The sequence below is a fragment of the Physeter macrocephalus genome, chromosome 2, assembly GCF_002837175.3.
Source record: "Physeter macrocephalus isolate SW-GA chromosome 2, ASM283717v5, whole genome shotgun sequence".
Lineage (NCBI taxonomy): Eukaryota > Metazoa > Chordata > Mammalia > Artiodactyla > Physeteridae > Physeter > Physeter macrocephalus.
The window spans coordinates 104,812,609-104,835,886 of record NC_041215.1 but is presented as its reverse complement, the minus strand read 5'-3'; the positions used below and the strand labels follow the sequence as shown (position 1 = coordinate 104,835,886).

At 36.9% G+C, this 23,278-nt stretch overlaps 2 protein-coding genes and 1 non-coding gene across 8 annotated transcripts in view; 1 reads left to right on the top strand and 2 right to left on the bottom strand.

Annotated features, from left to right (window-relative positions):
• HYCC2 (hyccin PI4KA lipid kinase complex subunit 2) overlaps positions 1-23,278 on the top strand; it is a 74,096-nt gene that overhangs the window by 27,079 nt on the left and 23,739 nt on the right. For all 6 annotated transcript variants that reach the window (XM_007108145.4, XM_007108147.4, XM_007108146.4 and 3 more), the window contains 5 exons: positions 4,406-4,585; positions 8,474-8,554; positions 9,836-9,951; positions 17,223-17,318; positions 20,036-20,152. In XM_007108145.4, coding sequence (XP_007108207.1) covers positions 4,406-4,585; positions 8,474-8,554; positions 9,836-9,951; positions 17,223-17,318; positions 20,036-20,152 — 590 coding nt within the window. The remainder of the gene's footprint in view (positions 1-4,405; positions 4,586-8,473; positions 8,555-9,835; positions 9,952-17,222; positions 17,319-20,035; positions 20,153-23,278) is intronic.
• On the bottom strand, positions 7,990-8,096 carry LOC112065129 (U6 spliceosomal RNA). Its single transcript, XR_002891856.1, has one exon. It is a non-coding gene; the product is annotated as a U6 spliceosomal RNA (small nuclear RNA).
• On the bottom strand, positions 21,296-21,986 carry LOC102984391 (RING finger protein 122-like). Its single transcript, XM_055089367.1, has one exon. It carries the CDS (start codon positions 21,775-21,777, stop codon positions 21,310-21,312), a length of 468 nt encoding a protein of 155 aa, XP_054945342.1. The 5' UTR covers positions 21,778-21,986; the 3' UTR covers positions 21,296-21,309.

The window sequence follows — 23,278 nt, the reverse complement described above, 5'->3', positions numbered from 1 at the left end:
AAAAAAAAAAAAAAGAATCACCGGGGGAAAAAAAAAGAATAGTAAAATACAAAATGAGATTCTAAAATGCTGTCATTTTCATTAGGACTCACAAGTATGTAAAATGTATTGGCTTCCTTTTTTTCCTTTATGCCGTGGAAGCTGTGATATTATAAGAATTAACTCACTTTATATTGTCATACTTCATAATACTAATGTGTGAGACTTTGTCAAGGCTAGAAATAGAAAAATTACAACTTGAGACACTCAAGCTCAAGACCCAGCAGTCATTATAATCAACCAGTTACTAGAACAGGTCTGTCTTTCCATCCTTTCTCCTGTCAGGTCATAAGATTCTAACCATGCATTCATACTTCAGAAAAACAGACTGTTAAATTCCGTAGAATCTCAAAGCAATTCTGGACTTCAGTTCCAGAAGGAGCACCCTTTTAGTCCTGATTTTGTTATATTCTGAAACATAAATGTATTCTTTAATAAGAAACAAATTTGCCTTAAATACCATGAAAGTTCTTAAGAAAGTATATTTCCTAGAAGTTCTTTTTTTGTTGTGTTGTTTTGTTTTGTTTTTTGGCCATGCCACGTTGCACGGCTTGGGAGATCTTAGTTCCCCAACCCGGGATCAAACCCGGGCCATGGCAGTGAAAGCGCTGAGTTCTAACCACTGGACCGCCAGGGAATTCCCAAAGAAGTTTAATATTACATATCATGGCCAACCTGTACTACAGCTCAAGTTTTAATCTCTAGACCAACATGTTGCTTTATTTTTCTCCTTTCCCTCCTTCCAGATCCCTCAGTCACTCTAGCAGTTCTTCCACTTCAAGGAGACCATTAACTCTATTGCTTTTTTATGATTTGATTGTCCTTTTGCCTCCCTTCAAATGTCTCACTTCCTTCAAATGTCTCACTTGCCTCTTTTCTTAGCTAAATTTTCTTGATCCATCATTACAGTCATTCCCTTGCAAACATTCTGAGCTCCTTTGCCTCTCATTCCCTTAGTTCATATTCTTTGGGCAAAATCTCAACACTGGATAAAACCCAGCCATCCACTTCATGCCTGTACCTGAGCGGCTGAACGTACCTGGAAAAAACACAATTTTGTTGACTTTTTCCATTTAAATGCAGGACTAAAAATCATAAATGAGCACATAATATTTCATTGGTACAGTGTCCCAGTGTTCATTTTATACCTTCTCTTTCCTCACACTTACTGCCCTTCCTCCTCATTTTCAGTTTGCCTTCTGTGTCATTATAAAAGAAGAAAATAGTTGGAAACTCTATTTTCCCATTCAAATCTACCACTCTACCAGCATCTCTACCTACACACTCTCCTGCTGTTTCTGCTGTTGGGTGGATGAAGTGTCTCAGCTTGTATCAAAGGCCATCTCTTCCAGTTAGGCCTGGATCCCATCTTCTCTAACTACCTCAAAGATTGCTACTGCAGTTATCCCCTCCCTTTCCTCTGTCACTGATTTCTTTTTTCTTAAAACAGCAGTGGTTTTTTTAAAAATTAATTTATTTTATTTATTTATTTTTGGCTTTGTTGGGTCTTCATTGCTGCGTGAGGGGCTTTCTCTAGTTGTGGCGAGCAGGGCCTACTCTTCATTGTGGTGCACAGGCTTCCCATTGCGGTGGCTTCTCTTGTTGCGGAGCATGGGCTCTAGGCATGCGGGCTTCAGTAGTTGTGGCACGCGGGCTCAGTAGTTGTGGCTCGCAGGATCTAGAGTGCAGACTCAGTAGTTGTGGCGCACAGACTTAGCTGCCCTGTGGCACGTGGGATCTTCCCGGACCAGGGCTCAAACCCATGTCCCCTGCATTGGCAGGTGGATTCTTTACCACTGTGCCACCAGGGAAGTCCCTGTCACTGATTTTTTTTTTCCTTTCTGATGAAAGGAATATCATAAACAACCATATTCTATTTTTTTAAAAACCTTCTTTGATTTGCCTCTTATTTTATTATCTACCCCATTTTTTTGTCCTTCTTCCCAATGAACTTTATAAAGTATTGCTTATTCATAGTCTCTGTCTACTTGTGCCCATTTCCTCACCTCATATTTTTTCATTAACCCACTCATATTTGGGTTCAGCCTCCATTATTCCACCCAAACTGCTCTCAATGCGTTCATCATATGGCATGCCTGTTAGTAATTATCATGTCAAAACTATTTGCTAAGTTTGGAGACGGTGTAAATTATTCTTAAGCTTTTATTTAACGAGAAGATAATGATTTTTAACACCTTTTGCTGTGGGTGATAGCGCCATTTAGGGGAGGTCATTTCTGATACTGAGAAATTGAGAACATGATGGCATGATAACATATGCTTAGAATTAAAGATTTTAACAGAGCACATTGGCAAGTTTTTAACAGTCTTATTTTGCAGTGGAGTTGATGAAAATTTACTGCATTGCCAGCCACTCCTCCTCCCTCCTTTTAAAAAAAGCAGAGTAATAATTTTGGTAACTCTGTATTTCTTTGCAGTGCTTATTAAAATATAGTCTCTACATGCCAATGTACTTGCTGCTGAGGAAGGAAAATAAGGTCTTTATGACATAGACAAATTGTAATTGTACCATGGCCAATGAAATTTAGAGAAGGCAATTTTAGAGTCTTTTACTAAAGAGGAAAGTAGATTTGAAACATGGACATATATTTTTAATACATAAATTTACGAGAGCAACAATGTTTAATTGTCCTAAGGAGCTGAATATTGTTGTCAGTACTTTACAAAGTTGCCAGCAGTTGACCATTTTCAAAAGTTTATTACTTCGTTATTGGCACTACATGGACTACACTATTTGTAATTAAACAACGCTCACCTCCTCCTCCACTTCCATCCTGGTATAAGAAATGCGGTATAGTGAGAACATCAACTTGGTGTCAGAAGATCTGAATTCTGGTGTCTTTCTCCGCTACTAATTTCTGTAACTTTGGGAAAATTGTCTGACTGGTCTAGACTTCAGTGTAAGGGGAGAGTTGGAACGTTTTTTAATATTTTAAATCCTATGAGAGTGATTTCATATAAAGAGCTTAGTAGTTACTAGACTAGGTGTGTATTTTTAGCTTTAGATTTGTTCGTTAAGAGCTAAGGTGAAGTCATCTAAGTATATTAACTGTACAATCAACATAGGATTTGTTGACTTTTAATTTACAATTTTGAAAGTAATGACTTTTTTCTAGAGTGTTAGATTATTACAGACATATATAACTACATTCAAGCAGATATACAAGTGTGTATATATATTATTATAATCATTCATAATAGAAGTAAGCATATAAATTACTGAATCGTTCCTTTTTTTTAAAAGCTAGTGTTACACTATTATATATAAAGTAGATGACTAAGAAAAACCTACTGAATAGCACAGGGAACTCTACTCAATACTCTGTAATGACCTATATGGAAAAGAATCTAAAAAAGAGTGGATATATGTATATGTATAACTGATTCACTGTGTTGTACACCTGAAACTAAAACAACATTGTAAATCAACTATACTCCAATAAAAATTTTTAAAAAACAAAACAAAACAAAGCTAGTGTTAAATTTTTTTATAGTTTCCTCTCAGTGTTTTATCTGCATTTTAAAATCATAGCCAGTTTTGTGTAGTCTGCAGTTATTCTAACAAAACCAGTCTAAATTAGCAGTACAAGTTTAGGGGAAAAGGGGAGATTTGTTTAAACTGCTCATTTTCTTCAGTTTTTAAGATTATGAAGTTTCTTATAAGTCATATTGTATGATATCATATGAAAAATTATCCAGTTAAACATTGGAAAAGCTATTTCTGTATACTTATACTTCCTCCTTTTCAAAATCTTTCCAATAAATATAATTAGTAGAATTTGTCAGTCTTAAAACATAGAAGTAATCTGTTTTACTTGTATGTATTTAAAATATTAACTAGCATTTTGGATGTCCAAATATTATGTATTGCCAAGTCCCTTTATCTACTGAGTGGTATATAATTTGTTTAAATCATAGTCTTAAGTTGAGATTTAAAGTTTATTTCCAAAAAGATTATTTAAAATGATTTTCTTCCAATAGAAACTTTTAAAAATGGAGGATAGTAAGGGTTGGTAATAACAGAAAAGGAAACTCACTAAATATAAAGTAGTACATTGGTTAAAGAACTAATTATCTAATAAGTTTAATAGTACAGTGTATTGAAAGATATGTTGTTATTATCTGGGCACAAAGTACTTCTTGCAGTTACTGGATTGGTCAGTTTAATGTGTAGTCTCTGAGTATAAATAGAGATTGAGGTTTTGGTTGCATTGATTCAGAATAAGCAAAAATTAATGTTGAGAATTTATTTTAAAAATATTATACAAGTATATGTGCCTAATAAAAAAAATTACAGTTACAGCCGAAAGAATGGAAATAACTGATGCTCTTTATTTTCTTCTTAGCTCCTGGAGCCTGTCTGCCACCAGCTGTTTGAGCTCTACCGTAGCTCTGAAGTTCGACTTAAGAGGTTCACACTGCAGTTCTTGCCAGAATTGATGTGGGTTTATTTACGGCTTACAGTTAGCCGAGACAGGCAGAGTAATGGTTGCATTGAAGCACTACTTTTAGGAATTTACAATTTGGTAAGTGGAAAATGATAGTTTGGGAAATTTTAAGTATTTTTTAAAGTCCTCTGAAATAATACTTGAAGAATATTTAGAGGAAAATAAATTTAAATGTCTCTTGAATAACTTATTTGAATTAATTAAATTGAGTACAGAGGTGTTTAATAAGTAATTGCTGGTAATGCATTTTATAAAGTAGGTGAAACTATTATAATTGATAGCATTATTAGTATTTTATGGCTTATTTTTCTAATTATTTTATCTGACTAATATTTATGAATACCTTGCATTTAATTTTTTTAAATTTATTTTTAATCATTTGATAAAACATTATGTATTTGATACATTATTTACGAAACTCTTTTCTTCTAAGGAATTCTTAAGTACCTTAAACATTATTATTCTGGTTTTTTTTCTCATGGTGCCCAGTTTAGAACATTGGTATTGAAATTCCTGCCCTTTGAATTCTTATATTTTGTGTATTCACTGTAAACAGACACTCCACATTATTAAAGTTAAGTTTGTAGTTGAGAGGTACCTCAACCAAAGTACCTCACAAAACATTGAATCTCACAAAAAATAAATATTCTTCTGCACCAGTGCTCATTCCTGTAAGTATTATCCCTTAAAATATCATTAAAAAACATTTCCATCACCAGAATCTGAAGGATGGGGCCTGGCCTGTGGAATCACTTGTATTTATTTTAGAATCAGGTCCTGTCACTTACTGGCTGTTTTAAATTTAAGCAAGTTACTTAATATCTTGACTTCAGTTACCTCGTCCTGTAAAACAGAAATAAAACATTGTTAGTAGGATTAAAAGCAATTAGAAGGACCCAACATGTTTCCTGAGGTGTTTATCGAATGTTTACCCCTATTATTATAAATAGTAGTAGTAATAGTTGTATCATAATTAAAGATGAGTTTTTTTAATGAAAAGCTGGTGTAGGTATAAAATTCTTTATTTTGCTACCTTGCCTGATTTTTTCTTTTAAAGTAGGAAATTTGTTTCACATATCACTGTTTCTAGTGCTTAGCAAGGCACTTAGTAAATGTTGATTTAATAATTGAGTTTAGTGTTTTAGATTATGTTTGACATTAAGCTATCATTTGTCTTGTTTAGTGTAATAAAATTCAGTAGTGGGACAAATGAAGCAAAAAATTTTGTATAGTGGGACACCTGACAAGTTCTTGACAGTACTTGTTGGTGCTATGGTTTAATTATCTTTTGGTATCTCAAAAATAGTGTACTGTTTTAAAAATGCCCAATTATATATCAGAAATGTAACCTCAGGTTTCTGTCTTCTTTTAATTCCCTTGATACCTGTGTTCTCTCTTCTCTGTGGTTCTCAATTTTTCTTACCACACTGGATTTCTTTTATATATTCATTTCTCTTTTTTCTTCTTTTCTCACTCCAGCACTTCTCCCTTGCTTCAGTAGCCCAAGAGAGAGTTTTATATTGCTCTCAACTTAAAAAAATTTCATAACACCCTTCTCCACAGATAGATGCACAGATATATATAAAAAGTATTTGGCTTAATTTGAAATTTAGGAATAAAAATCTTAGCATAGATGTTCTCTGAGGCACAGTGGCCCAGATGTGGTGGTAACTATTTTGCCTACAGAGTAGTTAAATGATCTTTCTAGGGATTTTTAAACCATTTTCCTGCCAAAATTAGAGGTATGGCCATTGTTCACATGTAATTGGTACTCTCCTATGACATATTAAACCCCAAAACTAGCCCTTTAGGGAAGTTCTTTTGGGTTTGTGTCTTGGTGATGATAGTTGTTTTTTTCCTGTTGTTTCTTCCTCTTATGCTGTGCAACTGCTCAGTCTCTCTCTGACTACCTTCCTTCTAGGGCAGTCTTCTCTGTCTGGATTTTATGCCAGTTATGTATACTAATATGAGTTTTAAAAGAAACAGACTAAAGACAGTAGAGAAAAGGAGTGATGCAGGAGGAGCATTTCACCTCTCTAATTGCTGGTGTCTGTAGGCAGTTTTTTTTTAAACATTATTAGATCTTTTATTTTTTTTTAAATAGGATCTCATATCTATTTTTTGCGGGGGGGGTGCGTGCTGCACTGGGTCTTCCTTGCTGCCCGCAGGCTTTCTCTAGTTGCGGCGAGTGGGGGCTACTCTTCGTTGGTAGTGCGTGGACTTCTCATTACAGTGGCTTCTCTTGCTGTGGAGCATGGGCTCTAGGCATGTGGGCTTCAGTATTTGCGGTGCCTGGGCTCAGTAGTTGTGGCTCACGGGCTCTAGAGCGCAGGCTCAGTAGTTGTGGCGCACTGGCTTAGTTGCTCTGCGGCATGTGGGATCTTCCCGGACCTGGGCTCAAACCCGTGTCCCCTGCATTGGCAGGTGGATTCCCAACCACTGCACCACCAGGGAAGTCTAGGCAGATTTTTATTGATACCTGTAGAAGATTGGCAGTACTGGAGACTGTAGAAATAGATGCTGTTGACCTTTTCAGTGAAAGATAAAGTGGTTTTAAAAATCACAAGAATGTTTTTGTAGTCAGTAAAAACCACTTAAGTATGAACTTATGATTAATCACTTGGACTACTATTAATTATGTTAATATGTAGCTTATTTCAGGTCACTAATTTATTGCTGAATAATTGTAAGATTTTCTTTTAGTTAAGATTCATCCTGTGTTACAACAGTGTTTTTCTTTTTTTTTCCTATGAATTTATTTATTTTATTTTTGCTACATGCAGGCTTTCTCTAGTTGCGGTGAGCAGGGGCTACTCTTCTTTGAGGTGTGTGGGCTTCATATTGCGGTGGCTTCTTCTGTTGCTGAGCATGGGTTCTAGGTGCACAGGCTTCAGTAGTTGTGGCTCACGGGCTTAATTGCTCCGTGGCATGTGGGATCTTCCCTGACCAGGGCTCGAACCTGTGTCCCCTGCATTGGCAGGCAGATTCTTAACCACTGTGCCACCAGGGAGGCCCTGTTTTTCATCTTTTAATAAGTGTGGATTTCTTGGCTAAAACCTTTAATTTTAATTTTTTATGTGGTGATTCTACCTTTAGCTTTCTGAGGAACCTCCATACTGTTTTCCATGGTGGCTATACCAACTTACATTCCCACCAACAGTGTAGGAGGGTTCCCTTTTCTTCATACCCTCTCCAGCATTTATTATTTATAGACTTTTAAATGGTGGCCATTCCGACCAGCGTGAGGTGGTATCTCATAGTTTTGATTTGCATTTCTTTAATAATTAATGATGTTGAGCATCTTTTCATGTGCCAACTGGCCATCTGTATGTCTTCTTTGGAGAAATGTCTATTAAGGTCTTCTACACATTTTTCGATTGGGTTGATTGTTTTTTTTGTTGTTGAGTTGTATGAGCTGTTTGTATATTTTGGAGATTAAGCCCTTGTCTGTCGCATCATTTGCAAATATTTTCTCCCATTCCAAAAATATGGAACACTTCATGAATTTGCGTGTCATCCGTGTGCAGGGGCCATGCTAATCTTCTCTGTATCACTACAATTTTAGTATATGTGCTGCTGAAGCGAGCAGTGATTTTAATCTTTTAAACTCAGTCATGTTTCAACTAAAAGATCTGATCAGTTGTAATCTCCCTAGCCTGTATGTAAATTTATCGTGAAATTTGTGTGCCTACTTCATGTCTTTGTTGTCATGGTGTATTTGATTGATTGTAGTATTATATCTTTCAGTGTCTCTCAAAGGATAACTCAACTACCAAAGTGTACAAATCTGCTAATAGGTTAGAAAAGATACACTAGGGTAATAATATTTTTATATATTACTATTTCTAAACATTCTCCTCAATTGCCAGTGATATATTTGTTAAGAAAGTAATTATTATTTCTTTTAATATAGTCCTGTGATTATTTCATTATCTCTGCTTTTTTTTTTTTTTTTTTTAACCATAGGAAATTGCTGATAAAGATGGGAACAATAAAGTTCTGTCTTTTACTATCCCTTCCTTATCCAAGCCTTCAATATACCATGAGGTAAGTAAGACTGGAAAGGTAGAATTTTTAAAAATTATGTTGAATAAAAGTCAATTTCTTACTAGAGAGATAAATATTCCTAACACATCTTTACTGATTTGTTTCTTAATGGAGATGTTTGTTATTAGTGATATAAAGCTGAGCTGTTGTCAAGGGAGAGAGAATGTAATTAATGGAAAATTTTCCTCTAGTTCTGGTTTATTTCTTTTTCATTCTTCTACCAGTATCATTTTTGGTCTTTGTTTTCAAAAATATTCTTTTAATTTTTTTGTCTTCCATAGTAATTAGAAATCATCTATGTTAGATTGATTTATTTTCATTATTTTTTAGGAAAATAATTACACTTCTGATTTTTGCTTATATTTATTTGGTTGAAGATTGTGAGAACACTGATAATTATATAGGTAGATGACTCCTGTTGAGCTGAACTCCTGCCTGCTCTCTTTAAGGATATAGGGTTTGAATCAAGCTTCTTGTCTGTAGTGGCCTTCAGTGCATAAACTTGTGAGGAAAGCACTTAAAGAGACTTTACCCATAGTCTAAAAATTAAAATCTATTTTCTTACCAACAAACAGTATCCAGTTGCCTCATAGCTCTATGCAACTATTTATTTTCTTAATTAATTCCCCTGGGACTTTGTTTTGTGTTGAAAATAGAATGCCTCCTATTTAACCAGGGCTGATTTTAGCATAGAACATTTCTGAGTAATAGATTTTAACTGTGTTCCATGTATCAAGTTACAAAATAAAATGGAGGGTAGTGAAAAGTTTACAAATGGATGGTTCTTCTAACTTTAGAAACATGAAATCAATTATGTCACTATTAAAGAGACATTTGATCATAGTATTCTTGTTTGTGTTCCATAATTATAACTCTCTGCACCTTGCTTTCTTTAATGTGGAATGAGATTAATGAGAGCACCAACCTTCCTGAAGTTAGAAAGACCTCCAGGTTTGAATGCATAGTCTCCAAGAGTGCTCTGAGTTCTGGAAACAAACAAATTAAAGTTGATTCATTTGTAGCCTTTATTCTTTTCAGCAACTTTTCTTATTCTGTCCTAAATACAGATTCATTCCATAATATTTCAAAAAACAAAGCAGTGTATATAAATATTTTTTAAAAGAGCTGTAGAATGTATATAATAGAAAAATGGGAGAGGTTTTGAAATGGAAGAAATGGTCTGAAACTGTCTTTTGTTGAGACAGAATTAAATATCCTCACATGATAAGATTTTTACTTCATTTTAGAGACACAGTCTCATACTTTACCTTGTTTTTGTAGCCCTCAACAATTGGATCCATGGCTTTGACAGAAGGGGCATTGTGTCAGCATGATCTCATCAGGGTTGTTTACAGTGATCTTCATCCGCAGAGGGAAACATTCACTGCACAAAACCGGTAATGGTCAAAACTGTAGACAGTAAAAATTGTTAATTTATGCTTAATAGTTATCTACAATTACTTTGGTTCAGGTTTGGTGTGAGAAAAGACAAAAGTTAAATATGTCATACTAGTGAAATACATCATAGCAGTGAAATACTCATCCATAAACGTAGCAGCTCTTTGCTGATCAATAGAGAGTTGTTCACAGGGGCCCATCTAGGTGATAGATAGAATCTGGCAGATTGTCACGTGGTGCCAAAGTTGGCACTAGAGAAAAAGAGGTTTCCTGCCTCCCTGCTTATGAGTACTGTAAGTACTTCTTTCCATTCCCTTGGTAGCATGTTTCTGCACAAACCATTTGCACCTTATTATGGAACTCTTCTGGTGTTTTTCTGACATTACCCAAGATATTATGGGTATTTCAGATTTCAGGATTATTTTATGTTTCAGTCATGGGGGCAGTTTCACTTCGTACCCATTGGTAAGCAGGTTGTCTCTCAAATGGAAATTTTCCAGTCCCAAATCCCAGAAGTTGTTGATAGGTGGCACTTACTGGCTTCTGCCATAAGCTCAAGTCTGTATTCCACACAGGGCTATTGTTCAGCAAATTAATGACCTTGTAGGCTTGGGCAATCTTATTGATCCCAGTTTAGCATGTTCAATTACTATTAGAGGAAGGATGGATGGATTTACATGCCTTCTGTTTTACAATACTAGATAGGGGAAATAGTCCTCAGACACAGACACAGTATCTGTTCCCATAATGCATTCAGGTAAGTGAGACACAGTCACTTCACATAAAGTTCACCCAAACTTTCACCTTAATCCTATCAATCATCTCAGTCTTATAGCCTTTCAATCTAGCCATTACCAACAAAGAGAGCCTGTGTCACCAGCCCCCACTCTAAATAACTTATCAGGTATGACATAGGTTACTTCCCAGAAGCTGAGGGCAAAGGCTAAAACTTTCTTTGGGCAAGGCCAAATTTTTTACCATACATTGCCCTGCTTGGTTATTGTGAGAAATAAATGAGATGATGCTTAAAACATGCTTAGCACAGTGCCTGGAACTTAATATATGTTAGTGATACTATTACTATTATTCTTTTTTACAGAATGTTTATTTATTTATTTATTTGGCTGTACCGGGTCTTAGTTGCGGCCTGCAGGATCTTCGTCGCAGCATGCGGGGATCTTTAGTTGCTGCATGTGAACTCTTAGTTGCGGCATGTGGGATTAGTTCCTTGACTAGGGATCAAACCCAGGCCCCCTGCATTGGGAGTGTGGAGTCTTAGCCACTGGACCACCGAGGAAGTCCCGATACTATTATTTGTTATATAATATTTTATGTTCATAGTAAAATAGTACTCTTATCTTATTGGTTATAATGTTAGAGTTATGGAAGGACTATAGGATAAAGCAGATTTCTAAATTATTGACCTTTGATCAAGTGCTTCAGTCTGGAATTCCAGTTCTTCTTAAGGGTCTTTCCAATATTACACATATGATAGAAAACACAGTGGCTTCCCTTGTTTCCTAACACATTGGAGTTCAGCTTTAGTGATTGTTCTTTATTAGCCAGCAGGGTGCTGTATAACACCTGGAGAAGGCCTTATCCCAACTTAAAGTAACAACTTAATTTTTTTCTATACAGTTATGTTGGGGTACTCAAATCATTTAATAATAGAAAATGTATACTAGAATAGTGGTTCATAAGTACTGTTTGCAGACTAGTTTGCATAAAAATCATCTGGTTACCTGATTCCTTTTTTGTTTTCTCATTTTAATTTTTTAAAGTATAACAATATATACTTGTGGTACATTTAAAATAGAACAGAATATAAAGTAAAAATAGGCAAGAGTACAAAGAGAAAAGTATATGTCCTCTTCCCTCTAACCACCCATTTCTACTCTCAGTAGTTAAATTATTAGCAGTTTTTTCTTTTTTTTTTTTTTTTTTTTTGCGGTACACGGGCCTCTCACTGTAGTGGTCTCTCCCGTTGCGGAGCACAGGCTCCAGACGCGCGGGCTCAGCGGCCATGGCTCACGGGCCTAGCCGCTCCGCAGCATGTGGGATCTTCCCAGACTGGGGCACGAACCCGTGTCCCCTGCATCGGCGACTCTCAACCACTGCGCCACCAGGGAAGCCCTATTAGCAGTTTTCTATGTGTCCTTCCAGAAAATTTTCATGCGTGCATATATTCAACCTTAAACACTTGCAGACCCATACACACTGGATTCATTTGTACATGTTGTTGTACATTTTTTTTTTTTTTTTTTTGGCCACGCCATGTGGCATGCAAGATTTTAGTTTCCCCACCAGGGATTGAGCCCGCACCCTCTGCAGTGGAAGCGCGGAGTCTTAACCACTGGGCCACCAGGGAAGTGCCCATGCTATCAGTTTTTAACCAGTCTCATTCTGACTAAAATTTAGATTTTTTTCCAGTTTTTTTAAACAATCTTATAAGGAACACAATATTTTTTGTATAAATATTTGCGTGAGAGCACCAAAGTATCTGTAAAATAAATTCCTAACAGTGAAATTGCTGTGCTAAAGAATGTCTGCTTTTTCAGTTTGAGTCAGTATTGCCAAATTACCGTCCCCAAAACCGATGGACTAATTGAATCTCCTACGAGTAGTTTGAGAGTGCCTCTTTCCTCATACTAACCCCCAGGACTGGATATTTTCAAATTTTTTAATCTTTGCCAATCTGAACATTAAAAATTGATGTCACATTATTTTACTTAGCATTCCTTTAATTATGACTAGGCTTGAATGCTTTTAATATGTTAATTCATTAAGTATTTTTCTTGACCTGTGAACTGCATATTCATGTCCTATGTCCATATTTCTTATTGAACTGTGTATTTTTTTCTAGTGATTGGCAAGGGTTTTATTTGTTTGTTTATTTATTTATTTATTTTGTTTGTTTGCACCGAGAGGCTTGTGGGATCTTAGTTCCCCAACCAGGGATTGAACCCATGCCCTCTATAGTGGAAGCACGGAATCTTAACCACTGGACCGCCGGGGAATTCCCCAAGAGTTTTTTAAATATTGAGGAAACTGCACTGTATTTTATACTTGCACATTTTAAGTTAATTACCGACTTTTAAATTTATTTTAAATTAAGATATAATTCACATACCATAAAATTCACCCCTTTAAAGTATACAGTTCAGTGATATTTAGTGTATTCACAAGCTTGTGCATCCACTACCACTATCTAATTCCAGGATGTTTTCATCACACTAAAAAGAAACTCCCCTTTCCTTTCTCCCCAGCCCCTGGCCACCATGTATCTTACTTTCTATCTCTTTGGTTTTGTCTATTTTAGACATTTCATATAAGTGGAATTATACAGTATGTGGCCTTTTGTTGTTTCTGGTTTCTTTTACTTAACATGTTTTCGAGGTTCGTTTATGTGGTAGTGTGTATAGTTCCTTTGTATGACTGAATAATATTCCATTATGACAATATACATTTTGTTTATCCATCCATCCATCAATTGATGGATATTTGGGTTATTTCCAGTTTTGGAATATTTATGAATAATACTGCTGTCAACATTTGTTTGTTTACAAGTTTTTGTGTAAACATTTTCAGTTCTTTTTAACATATACCTAGTAGAATTGCTGGGTTATATGGTATTTATTTCACTTTATTTTACTTTATTTTATTTTTATTTTATTTTTATTTTTTGGCTCCACCACATGGCATGAGGAACTTCCCTGACCAGGGATCGAACCCGTGCCCCCTTCAGTGGAAGTGCGGTGTCTTAACCACTGGACCACCAGGGAAGTCCCTATATGGTATTTAACTTAATACTTAACTTTCTGAGGAACTGTCATATTGTTTTCCAGAGTGGTGTACCATTTTGCATTCCCACCAGCAGTGTATGATAGTTCCAGGTTCTCAACATCCTCACCAAAACTTATTTTCCATCTTTTTGATTATATCCATCCTAGTGGGTATGACAATTGGTATCTCATTATTGTGCTATTGTTTTTTCTTTGCTGTATATTTTACTTTTTTGTATAGCCGACCGTATCAGTAATACACACACACACACACACACACAATTGGTTCTATTTCTCTGGAGAACCCAGTGTATGACCTACGGGCCAAATTTGGCTTTTGTATAGCCGACCGTATCAGTAATACACACACACACACACACACACACACACACACACACACACACACACACACACACACACACACACACACACCCTTTTTTTTTTTCAGTTAAATATGCATTAGTCCTATAGAGCTATTAAGAAGAACTGCAATCTCCAGCTCTCTCTCCCTTCCACTTTCCCTTCCCAGATGTAACAACTTTTAACCAGTGGTTTTCAGCCAGGGCACTTCTGCCCCCCAGGGAACATTTGGCAATGTCTGGAGACTTGTTTGGTTGTCACAACTGAGTGGGAGGGAGGACTGCTACGGGCATCTCAAGTGTAAAGGTCAGGGATGCTGCTCAACATCCTACCATGCCTGGGTGCTCAGCCCCCCACAGCAAACACTTATCTAGCCCAAAATGCCGATAGTGCTGAGGTTGAGAAATCTTGCTTTTAATATTTACCTCCACTTCTTTGAGTAATTTACTGCTTTTTAATTTTTCACTTTGGGGCATTATCTAATAACTTATCTCTAGGAAAGATAAAAATTTAGGTTGTTACCTCTCTCATTGTCCTATCTTATGTTGTAATTCTGGGGAACTCATTATTTAGATTTCTCATTATTATGAATGATCATTGTTCATCACAGCTATTCAGACTGAGCTTTGTGATTAGTTTATTACTTTTCCTTTCCTGCATATCTTTTTGTTTTCCTTGAAGTTCATCATTGACCTTTTGTTTTCTTTGTTTACTATGTGCTTTGTAATTCAACCCTGCAAATTTTCTATATCAGTTTTCTACATAGCCTTCCAAGACTTCATTTACACCAGTTATTTTCTCAGTTTTATCTTCCCAGAACCTTTTGACTTACTCCAGTCTGGACTGTGTTGCCCTCTTTGCCTGGTGTACACATTATCTTGGGATCTCCCCTCACTCTTATCCTGGGAATTCTCTTTGTCTTTTTCCTGTGTGGATGGATCCACTGTTTCCTGCACCCTATATCCTCATTCTTTGTTCCTAGTGTTCTGAAATTCCATGGTGGTATTTCTTGGTATGGGTTTATTTCCTCCTTTGTGCTGAGCACTATGTGGACCTTTTCTATTTGGAAACTCATGTCCTTCAGACTGGGAATTTTCTTGAATTATTTTTGTTAATTAGTTTAGGCTCCCCATTTTATCTGGTCTTTTACTATTTGTCTTTTATCTCTCTCGTCTTTTATTATCTTTCTTCTGGAGCTTTTATTTTTTGAATGTGGGAACTCCTATTGTGGTCCTCTTTCCTCTTCCATTTGCCATATCTTTTTCCTTTTGCTTCACTTTCTGTGGTATTTCCTCAACTTCATCCACCAATCCTTTTCTTGAGTTTTTAATTTCTGTCATCATATTTTGTATATCTAAAAGGTGTTCTTGTTTTCTGAATGGTCTTTTAAAATAGATCCTTTTTGGTGTTTCTTTTTTTTTTTATTTTTTGAAATAACATCTCATCTTTTAGAATATTAATGATAATTTGCTTTATTTTTTCCTTTTTTATGTTCTCTGTGTCATCCAAATTGTGCCCCCGCCACCCCCCATTTCTTTATTTTGATCTCATTTTCATGTTAATGAAGTTCCTCAGGTGTCTGGTAATCTTTTTTCCCGCTTATGTTTAAAAGTAGGGGAATTAAAAAAATGAGAAGCTACGACCATGTTGGTAGGGCTGATTGACGGTGAACTTCACAACTTCTCACTGGGCCATCCAGCTGGGGAACTTCCCAAGTCCATATTTTTAAGTCTTTCCTCTTAGGGTGGTCAAATTCCCCAAAGAAAACTCTTCCAGTCTCTTAACTAGAGGGCTTGCTGCTAGCATTCTGATGACCACATGGGGAAGGAGGACTTGAGGTCTCAATCTCCAATAAGATCTATTTCACTTAAGTTTTCTATTTTCAGTATCTTCCCTTCCTCCCCCACCCCCTGCCCTGACCCCAAATCATAATTGTGACTGGTAGTTCCCAGGTAGAAATTTCTCTTTTATCCTTTCAGAAAATAAATCTTCAATTTCAGAAAATAAATCTTCAATAAACCTAGCAGCATAGAGAAGGAGAAAGGATCTGAAGATGTGCCTGCTTCCACGTCAGACTTTCAACTCACTTTTTACCTTTTCATTTTGAAATAATTTCTAACTTACAAAAAATGTTTCAAAGATAGTACAGTGAGTTTCCATATACTCTTCACCACCTATGGGAAGCTTTTTAGACATACAACATTCCTGGGAACTGCCCTCAGAGATTCTAATTGGGTCAGTCTAGGTTGAGACACAGGAATATATTATTCCAAAATGTCCTTAAATAACTATAATTATCCAGGCTTAGGAGCCACTTTCTTAGTGATCATAAAGATTAGGAAAGCATTCATTTATTCATTCAATAAAAATTAATTGAGCAGTAATAATGTATTAAACACTATGCTGGACACTAGAGTTAGAGATGAATAAATCAGTGTCTGTGTCCTACAGTTGCTTATTACTAAATAGATAAAACAGAGGTAGAGACAGAGTTGATTTAGTGGGATAAATGCTGTATTAGAGCTACACAGATAAAGGGAACAGTGTTTGTTTGTTTTAGTTAGAAGAATTAAGAATGGCTTTATGTCTGAGGTTAAAGTTTGAGCCAGGATTTGAAACCTTAGCAGGAGTTTACCAAGTGAAAAATATGTTCTAATAAGAAAGGGTAGCATCCATAAAAGCAAGGAATTATGAAAGGTTATGGCATATTCATAGAATGGTATAAGATTGATGTAGTGTGGTATATGTGGTAGACAGTAGAGGGAAGTAGGGTTGGAGAGGTAGGTTGAGGGTGGATTTTAAAGGACTTTGTATGCCATGATGAGTTTGGGCTTTATCATGCAGTCAATAGGAATAGTGGATTAATGTAGCATAGAGGAGACATCTGTTCAAGCATGATGGGGTTTTTCTGAGGAAGAAAATGTAGACGGCAGCAAGAGCTGTGACCTTTAATAAGGCAAATGGAAATAGGGAAATTATTGAGGAGGATATTACAGTAATCTGATTGAGAAATTATGAAGGTCAATATTAAAGCATTGTTGTTATAACCATCAAACGAAGAAATCATTTACTGCAGTCTCTAAGTAGAAATAATTGTAATCCTTTTTCCTTGTTTTTGTTTTTTCTAGGTTTGAAGTCCTGAGTTTCCTCATGTTATGTTATAATTCTGCTATTGTGTATATGCCTGCTTCATCTTACCAGTCTCTTTGCCGAATGGGCTCCAGGTAAGAAGAATAATTATCATTAACCTTCACACATATTTATTGAGCACATTCTCTCTGGTAGGCACTGTTCTAACTTCTGGTGATATAGCAGTAAACAAAACTCAGGGAACTTAACATTCCTATAGGAGTCCTTATCATCCCTCATGCATCAAGATTTCTTGAAAATATTTCAGTTATTAAAGAAGCATTTTCTAGCTCAACATTGAGCTAAGCCAAGATGTTTTAGGTTTAGGGTGGTTTAGTGATATACCTAGTCACTGCCTGGATGCCAGTCTTTATAAATCACTTTGAGTGAGTTGAATAAATAGTCCTCTATGTAGAGAAAGTCGTAAGAAACATGAACTTTTTCCTTTATATATCTCACAAATAACTGTCTGCTTTGGATAAGATTAGCAGTGACATCAATTATGTGTATGTCTCATTTGTATTTGTATATTCTAATCTTTACTAAATCAGAATTTCTAATAATTTGGACAGACCTGAGCTGAAATTTTAAATTTCCACTGTTGAAAAAAAATTAAGTAATATAAATGAGTTTGGAGACAGAGGAGCAGAATTTTAATTATAGAAGGAACACTCAGTTTATCCTGCCCAGTTGGTTTTTATTTCAGGAAACTAAGCCCCCACAAAAGTTAAATGCTATTTTAGTTTTTCTATTGCCTCATAACAAATTACACCATGAATTTAGTAGCTTAAAATAGCATGCATTTATTATTTCAGTTTCTCGGGGTTAGGAGTCTAGGTATCATTTAGGTGGGCCCTCTGCTTAGGGTATTACAAGCTGCAGTTAAGATGTTGGCTGGAGTTGCAGTCTTATCTGAGGTTCATTTGAGGAATTACACAGTACTTCTCTTGGCAAAATTCAGTTCCTATAGTTGTAGGATGGGCTTCATTTTCTTGTTGACTGTCTGCTGAAGGCCAGTGGTCAGTTCCTCTTACATAATATAATCACCGTTATGTGTATGTGTACGCATGAGAATCCTATCACCTTTGCCTTGTCACAGGTAAATCACAGGTTCCACCCACACTCGAGAGGATGACACAAGGGTATGAATACCAGGAAGGAGGGATCATAGGGATCAGGGCCCCTGACCCCACCCCCCAAAGAGTCTGCCCACTGCAAATGCTTTGCACAAGTTCATGCTGTTGTATTATTGGGAAGAGACCCAAACTCAGTTTTGCTAAGTGGAGGAAGGCCGATCTAAATTAGCTGTGAGATTGATTTGTAGATTATCTTAAAGTTCACTTGCCTATAATAACATGATTAATGACTAACAAATTCTTGTCTCTAACCTAGATACTGTTATCAAGAGAGTATACTGTTTAAGCACTTGCTGCCTATCTACAGATAAATTTATTTATAAATGACTGTTTTTTGGCTCATTAAAACAAATCTGCCATATCTCTAATTGGTAACATTACTGTGGCATGAAATAGAGTTTCTTAATAACAAAAGTGATGATAGAGTTTAGTTGTCCTCAGACTTTTATTCACATATCCCCTAAGGAATTTCGAAAAACTGTGTAGCCTTTGTACACTTTTAAGTTAACATTTAAATTTTTTATTCTGTTTTAAATAGTTGTAAATTATATGATTTCCAGTATGTAAATATTGACATAATAAAACAAATAATTGTTGATCACTATTTTAAATGTGTATAATGTAAATACACAGTGATCTGATTGATAACCACCATCATCCCATGTATGGAATAAATGAACAAGCTTTTCTTTAATAATCTAACATTCTTTTTCTCCTTAAAATTGAATTTCTGTTCCACTTTATCCACATAATTTTATCCTAATATCGTGCCATATTATACTTACAAATCTTTTATTGATTACCTAATTATACATCTCTGCTACCAAAAAAATGCATAAATTAAAAATTTAAAAATATTTCCTGGGCTTCCCTGGTGGCGCAGTGGTTGAGAGTCTGCCTGCCGATGCAGGGGATACGGTTTTGTGCCCCGGTCCAGGAAGATCCCACATGCTGCGGAGCAGCTAGGCCCGTGAGCCATGGCTGCTGAGCCTGTGCGTCTGGAGCCTGTGCTTCACAACGGGAGAGGCCACAACAGTGAGAGGCCTGCGTAACGCAAAAAAAAAAAAAAAAAAAAAAAAAAATATATATATATATATATATATTTTTATATATATATATATTTCCTGAGACCATAATGCATGAAACACTAAAAAAATTTCTTCTGGACTCACCATTACAATTATTCTAATAAATTAATTTCTTAAAATAATAGAAGTACATAACAGTTTTTGATAATTATTAAGCGTAACTTTTCTGGAAGCGTCTCTTAATGAGATGGAAAACAGAGAATTGTTTATGATACTTTGGTTATTTGTTTTGAGATTTCTGTATCTTCCACTAATTCCATCCTGATTCAATTTGGGATGTGTGAAAGTTATGCATTTCTTTTGTGAAGAGGGAGAAGGATGATTATGAAAGAGATACCTATTTGAGAAAAGTTATTACTTTTATTGATATAGTCCACTAGAATGTATGTTTTATGAGGGCACAGATTTTATTTTTATCTTTTTGCCTGTTTACAACTGTATGCATGGGCCCAGGATAGTGACTGACACATAGCAAGTACTCAAAAAATATTTGAGAAATGAGTCATTGAATAAGTGAATTTATGGAAACAAAAATGTTTTATTTAATGTATCAGGAAATCACATGTGATAAATAATGTATTTTCCTAGGGTTTGTGTGAGTGGGTTTCCACGGCAACATGAAAAACACTGGAAAGAACTCTGTGGTCGAATAGTATTGGATCCCGAATTTATGGTGCAACTTCTCACAGGAGTTTATTATGCCATGTAAGTAGGTGTACTGTGAAATTACGTGAATTCTTTCTAGTGTTTGGAAACTTATGTTTCTCTTTTTTCCTTATTAGTTGCACAACACTGAATTTTTTGTTCCATTATGGACCCATTATCTTGTTTTTCTAATATGAATTTCTTTTAGTACTTTTTTTTTTTTAGAGAAACTTGTTATTAAATTTCATTTTCTTTAAATACATACTTTTTTCCCACCCTCACCCACTTTGGGGAGGAACAGAAAACCCCTACCCATTCTTCCATTTGGGGGATTCCATGTATAAAGCCTGAGATGGTGAGGGTGAAGTATAAAAATACTCTTTACAAAGGGGAAGAGGGTGTCCACTGCGACCTTAATATTCAGACACCCCCATCCCCAGGCCCCTTTTTGCTCCTTTAGAAAAAACCCTGGCAATCCATTTGGGTGTAGATCAAGCCCTTCCTCTGGGGCGGTGGATACTCAAACCCCAACACGGAATAGGAAGCTCTGAGATCAACCAAAGAACGAAACGGATAGCACCTCAGATCTAAGAGGGGGAGGGGGCTGCCCTCCACCCCCATGTAGTCAGCAGGCCGGCCAGCCAGCCTTTGTTTCCATAGGTCCCATGTAAACATTGACTTTTCTTCTGTTCATCCCTGCTCTTCCCGATTTCCTACAGAGCCTCCCTCGCTTCCACTTGGAGGCACTTGGTTCCTCCATCTTTCCTTCCTTCCCTTCTAACCTTCCTCTGGAAGGAGTGGGGAGGGAGCGGGGAGGTCACAGGTGTGGCAGAGCCCATCTCATCCCTCCTTCTAGGTCAGGGCAGCTTGTCCTCCTCAGTGGAACCCTCAAGGGAGTGTGCTCTAAGTTCTTCGCCAAATAGGAATGGATTTCTTTTCCTAGAGCAGGGACAAGGCAGGCAGATAGTCAAGTACCAGGATACAGTGGTCCTGATGGGCAAGTCCATCAAAACTGAGTAGCAGGGAAGAAGGCTTCAGGAAGCAGAGAGGTGGGCAAGTCTAGTCTCACCCTGATGCTGGAAGACCAGCCCTGCACCCCCGCCCCTCCAGGTGAGCATGCCCATCACCACCCAACACTTGTTCACTGCGGCTTTGCGGAAGGACCAGGCACCCATGAGGCTAGAGGTCTTCTCCAGGCCTTGGTATGGAGGCAGCACTCACACCAACTCATCCAATAGGATCCCGATGCTCTGGGTGGCCTCTAAGGGACCAGCAATGGGCTTGTTACACATGGGGCAGACACAGCGTACTTCCAGCCACTTCACCAGACACTTGCGGTGAATGGCGTGTTGGCATGAGAGCACACCTTGCTCATCCTTCCCCTTGAAGTCTTCCAGACAGACTGCACAGGTCTGCCCATATAATTGTAACTTCTTGGCATCACCTTTAAGCACCACCACTTTATATCCATATCGTTTGCTCTGTGCCTGGTTCCAGAGTTTGCTGATAAAATAGCAGCAGAAGATGAGGCTGAGCATGAAGACAAAGATGCCTGTGCCGAAGGTGACCATGTAGATGTTGAGGGGAAGGTCTTGGAAACTGATGGGTGGCATCGAGCAGGACTTGTTGGTGCTCACCAGTCCCAGGCTGCAGAAACACCCATTACACCACTGGAATGGGTGCATCAGTAAACTCTCGGCTGGCTTCCTCAGGCGAACGAACGCAGGCGGCGGGGTCGGGCAGGCGGGCTGGGCGCACCGGCTTGCGGGGTTGCAGGAGGGGTGGATGCAGTGCGCGGCAGCCGCCTTCGTCTGCAAGTCAAACTCTCTTTTTTAGTACTTTTTAAAAAATGAATTACACATTTTATTTGAAAGCTGTATAATAACAAAGACAATTGTTTTCTTGAGATATAATTAAAATGTAAGACTGAATTAGTTTAAGGTTACAACATAATGATTAGATATATGTTATATTGCAGAATTATTACCATAAGTTAACATCCATCACCACACATAGTTACAAGTTTTTCTTTTGATGAGAACTTTCAATATCTGCTCTCTCAACAACTTTCAAATATATAATACTGGATTGTTAACTATAGTTACCATGCTGTACATCATATCACAGGTTTTTATCTTCTAACTGGAAGCTTGTACCTTTTGACCACCTTCACGATTTTTGCCCACCCCCCAGCCCCTGCCTCTGGCAACCATCAATCTTTTTGTATCTGTGAGTTCAGTTACTGGTTTTTTTTTGTTTTGTTTTAGATTCCACAAGTATGAGATTATACAGCATTTGTCTCTCTCTGTCTGACTTATTTCACTTAGCATAATGCCCGCAAGATCCATCCATGTTGTCACAAATGGCAGGATTTCCTTCCTTTCTTTTTTCTTTATTCTTTTTTTTGGGGGGGTGGGGAGCTGTGCTGCACGGCATGTGGGAGTTTCCCAACCAGGGATCGAACCCAGGCCCCCTGCATTGGAGGTGTGGAGTCTTAACCACTGGACCACCAGGGAAGTCCCAGGATTTCCTTTTTTTTAATGACTGAATAATATCCTATTGTGTGTATGTATGTGTATATATATGCGTGTGTATATATATGTGTATGTATACACTTATGTACATATCCTTACACATAATGTATATATAATTGTATGTATACACATACTATATATACACATACATTACATATATATACACACACACCATATTTTCTTTATCCATCTATGTCCGTTTACAATTAGATTGTCTCCATGTCTTGGCTATTGTACATATGCTGCAGTGAACATGGGGGTGCAGATATTCTTTTGAGATAGTGATTTCGTTTCCTTCAGATATATAACAGAAGTGGAATTGCTGGTTCCCTTTTCTCCACACCCTGTCCAGCGTTTATTGTTTGTAGATTTTTTGATGATGGCCATTCTGTCCCGTGTGAGGTGATACCTCATTGTAGTTTTGATTTGCATTTCTCTAGAGATTAGTGATGTTGAGCATCCTTTCATGTGTTTGTTGGCAATCTGTATATCTTTGGAGAAATGTCTATTTAGGTCTTCTGCCCATTTTTGGATTGGGCTGTTTGTTTTTTTTGATATTGAGCTGCATGAGCTGCTTGTATATTTTGGAGATTAATCCTTTGTCAGTTGCTTCATTTGCAAATATTTTCTCCCATTCTGAGGGTTGTCTTTT

Bases quoted from the DNA above. Each gene is read 5' to 3' on its own strand.
- LOC102984391 (XM_055089367.1), bottom strand. From the start codon at position 21,777: ATGCACCCATTCCAGTGGTGTAATGGGTGTTTCTGCAGCCTGGGACTG.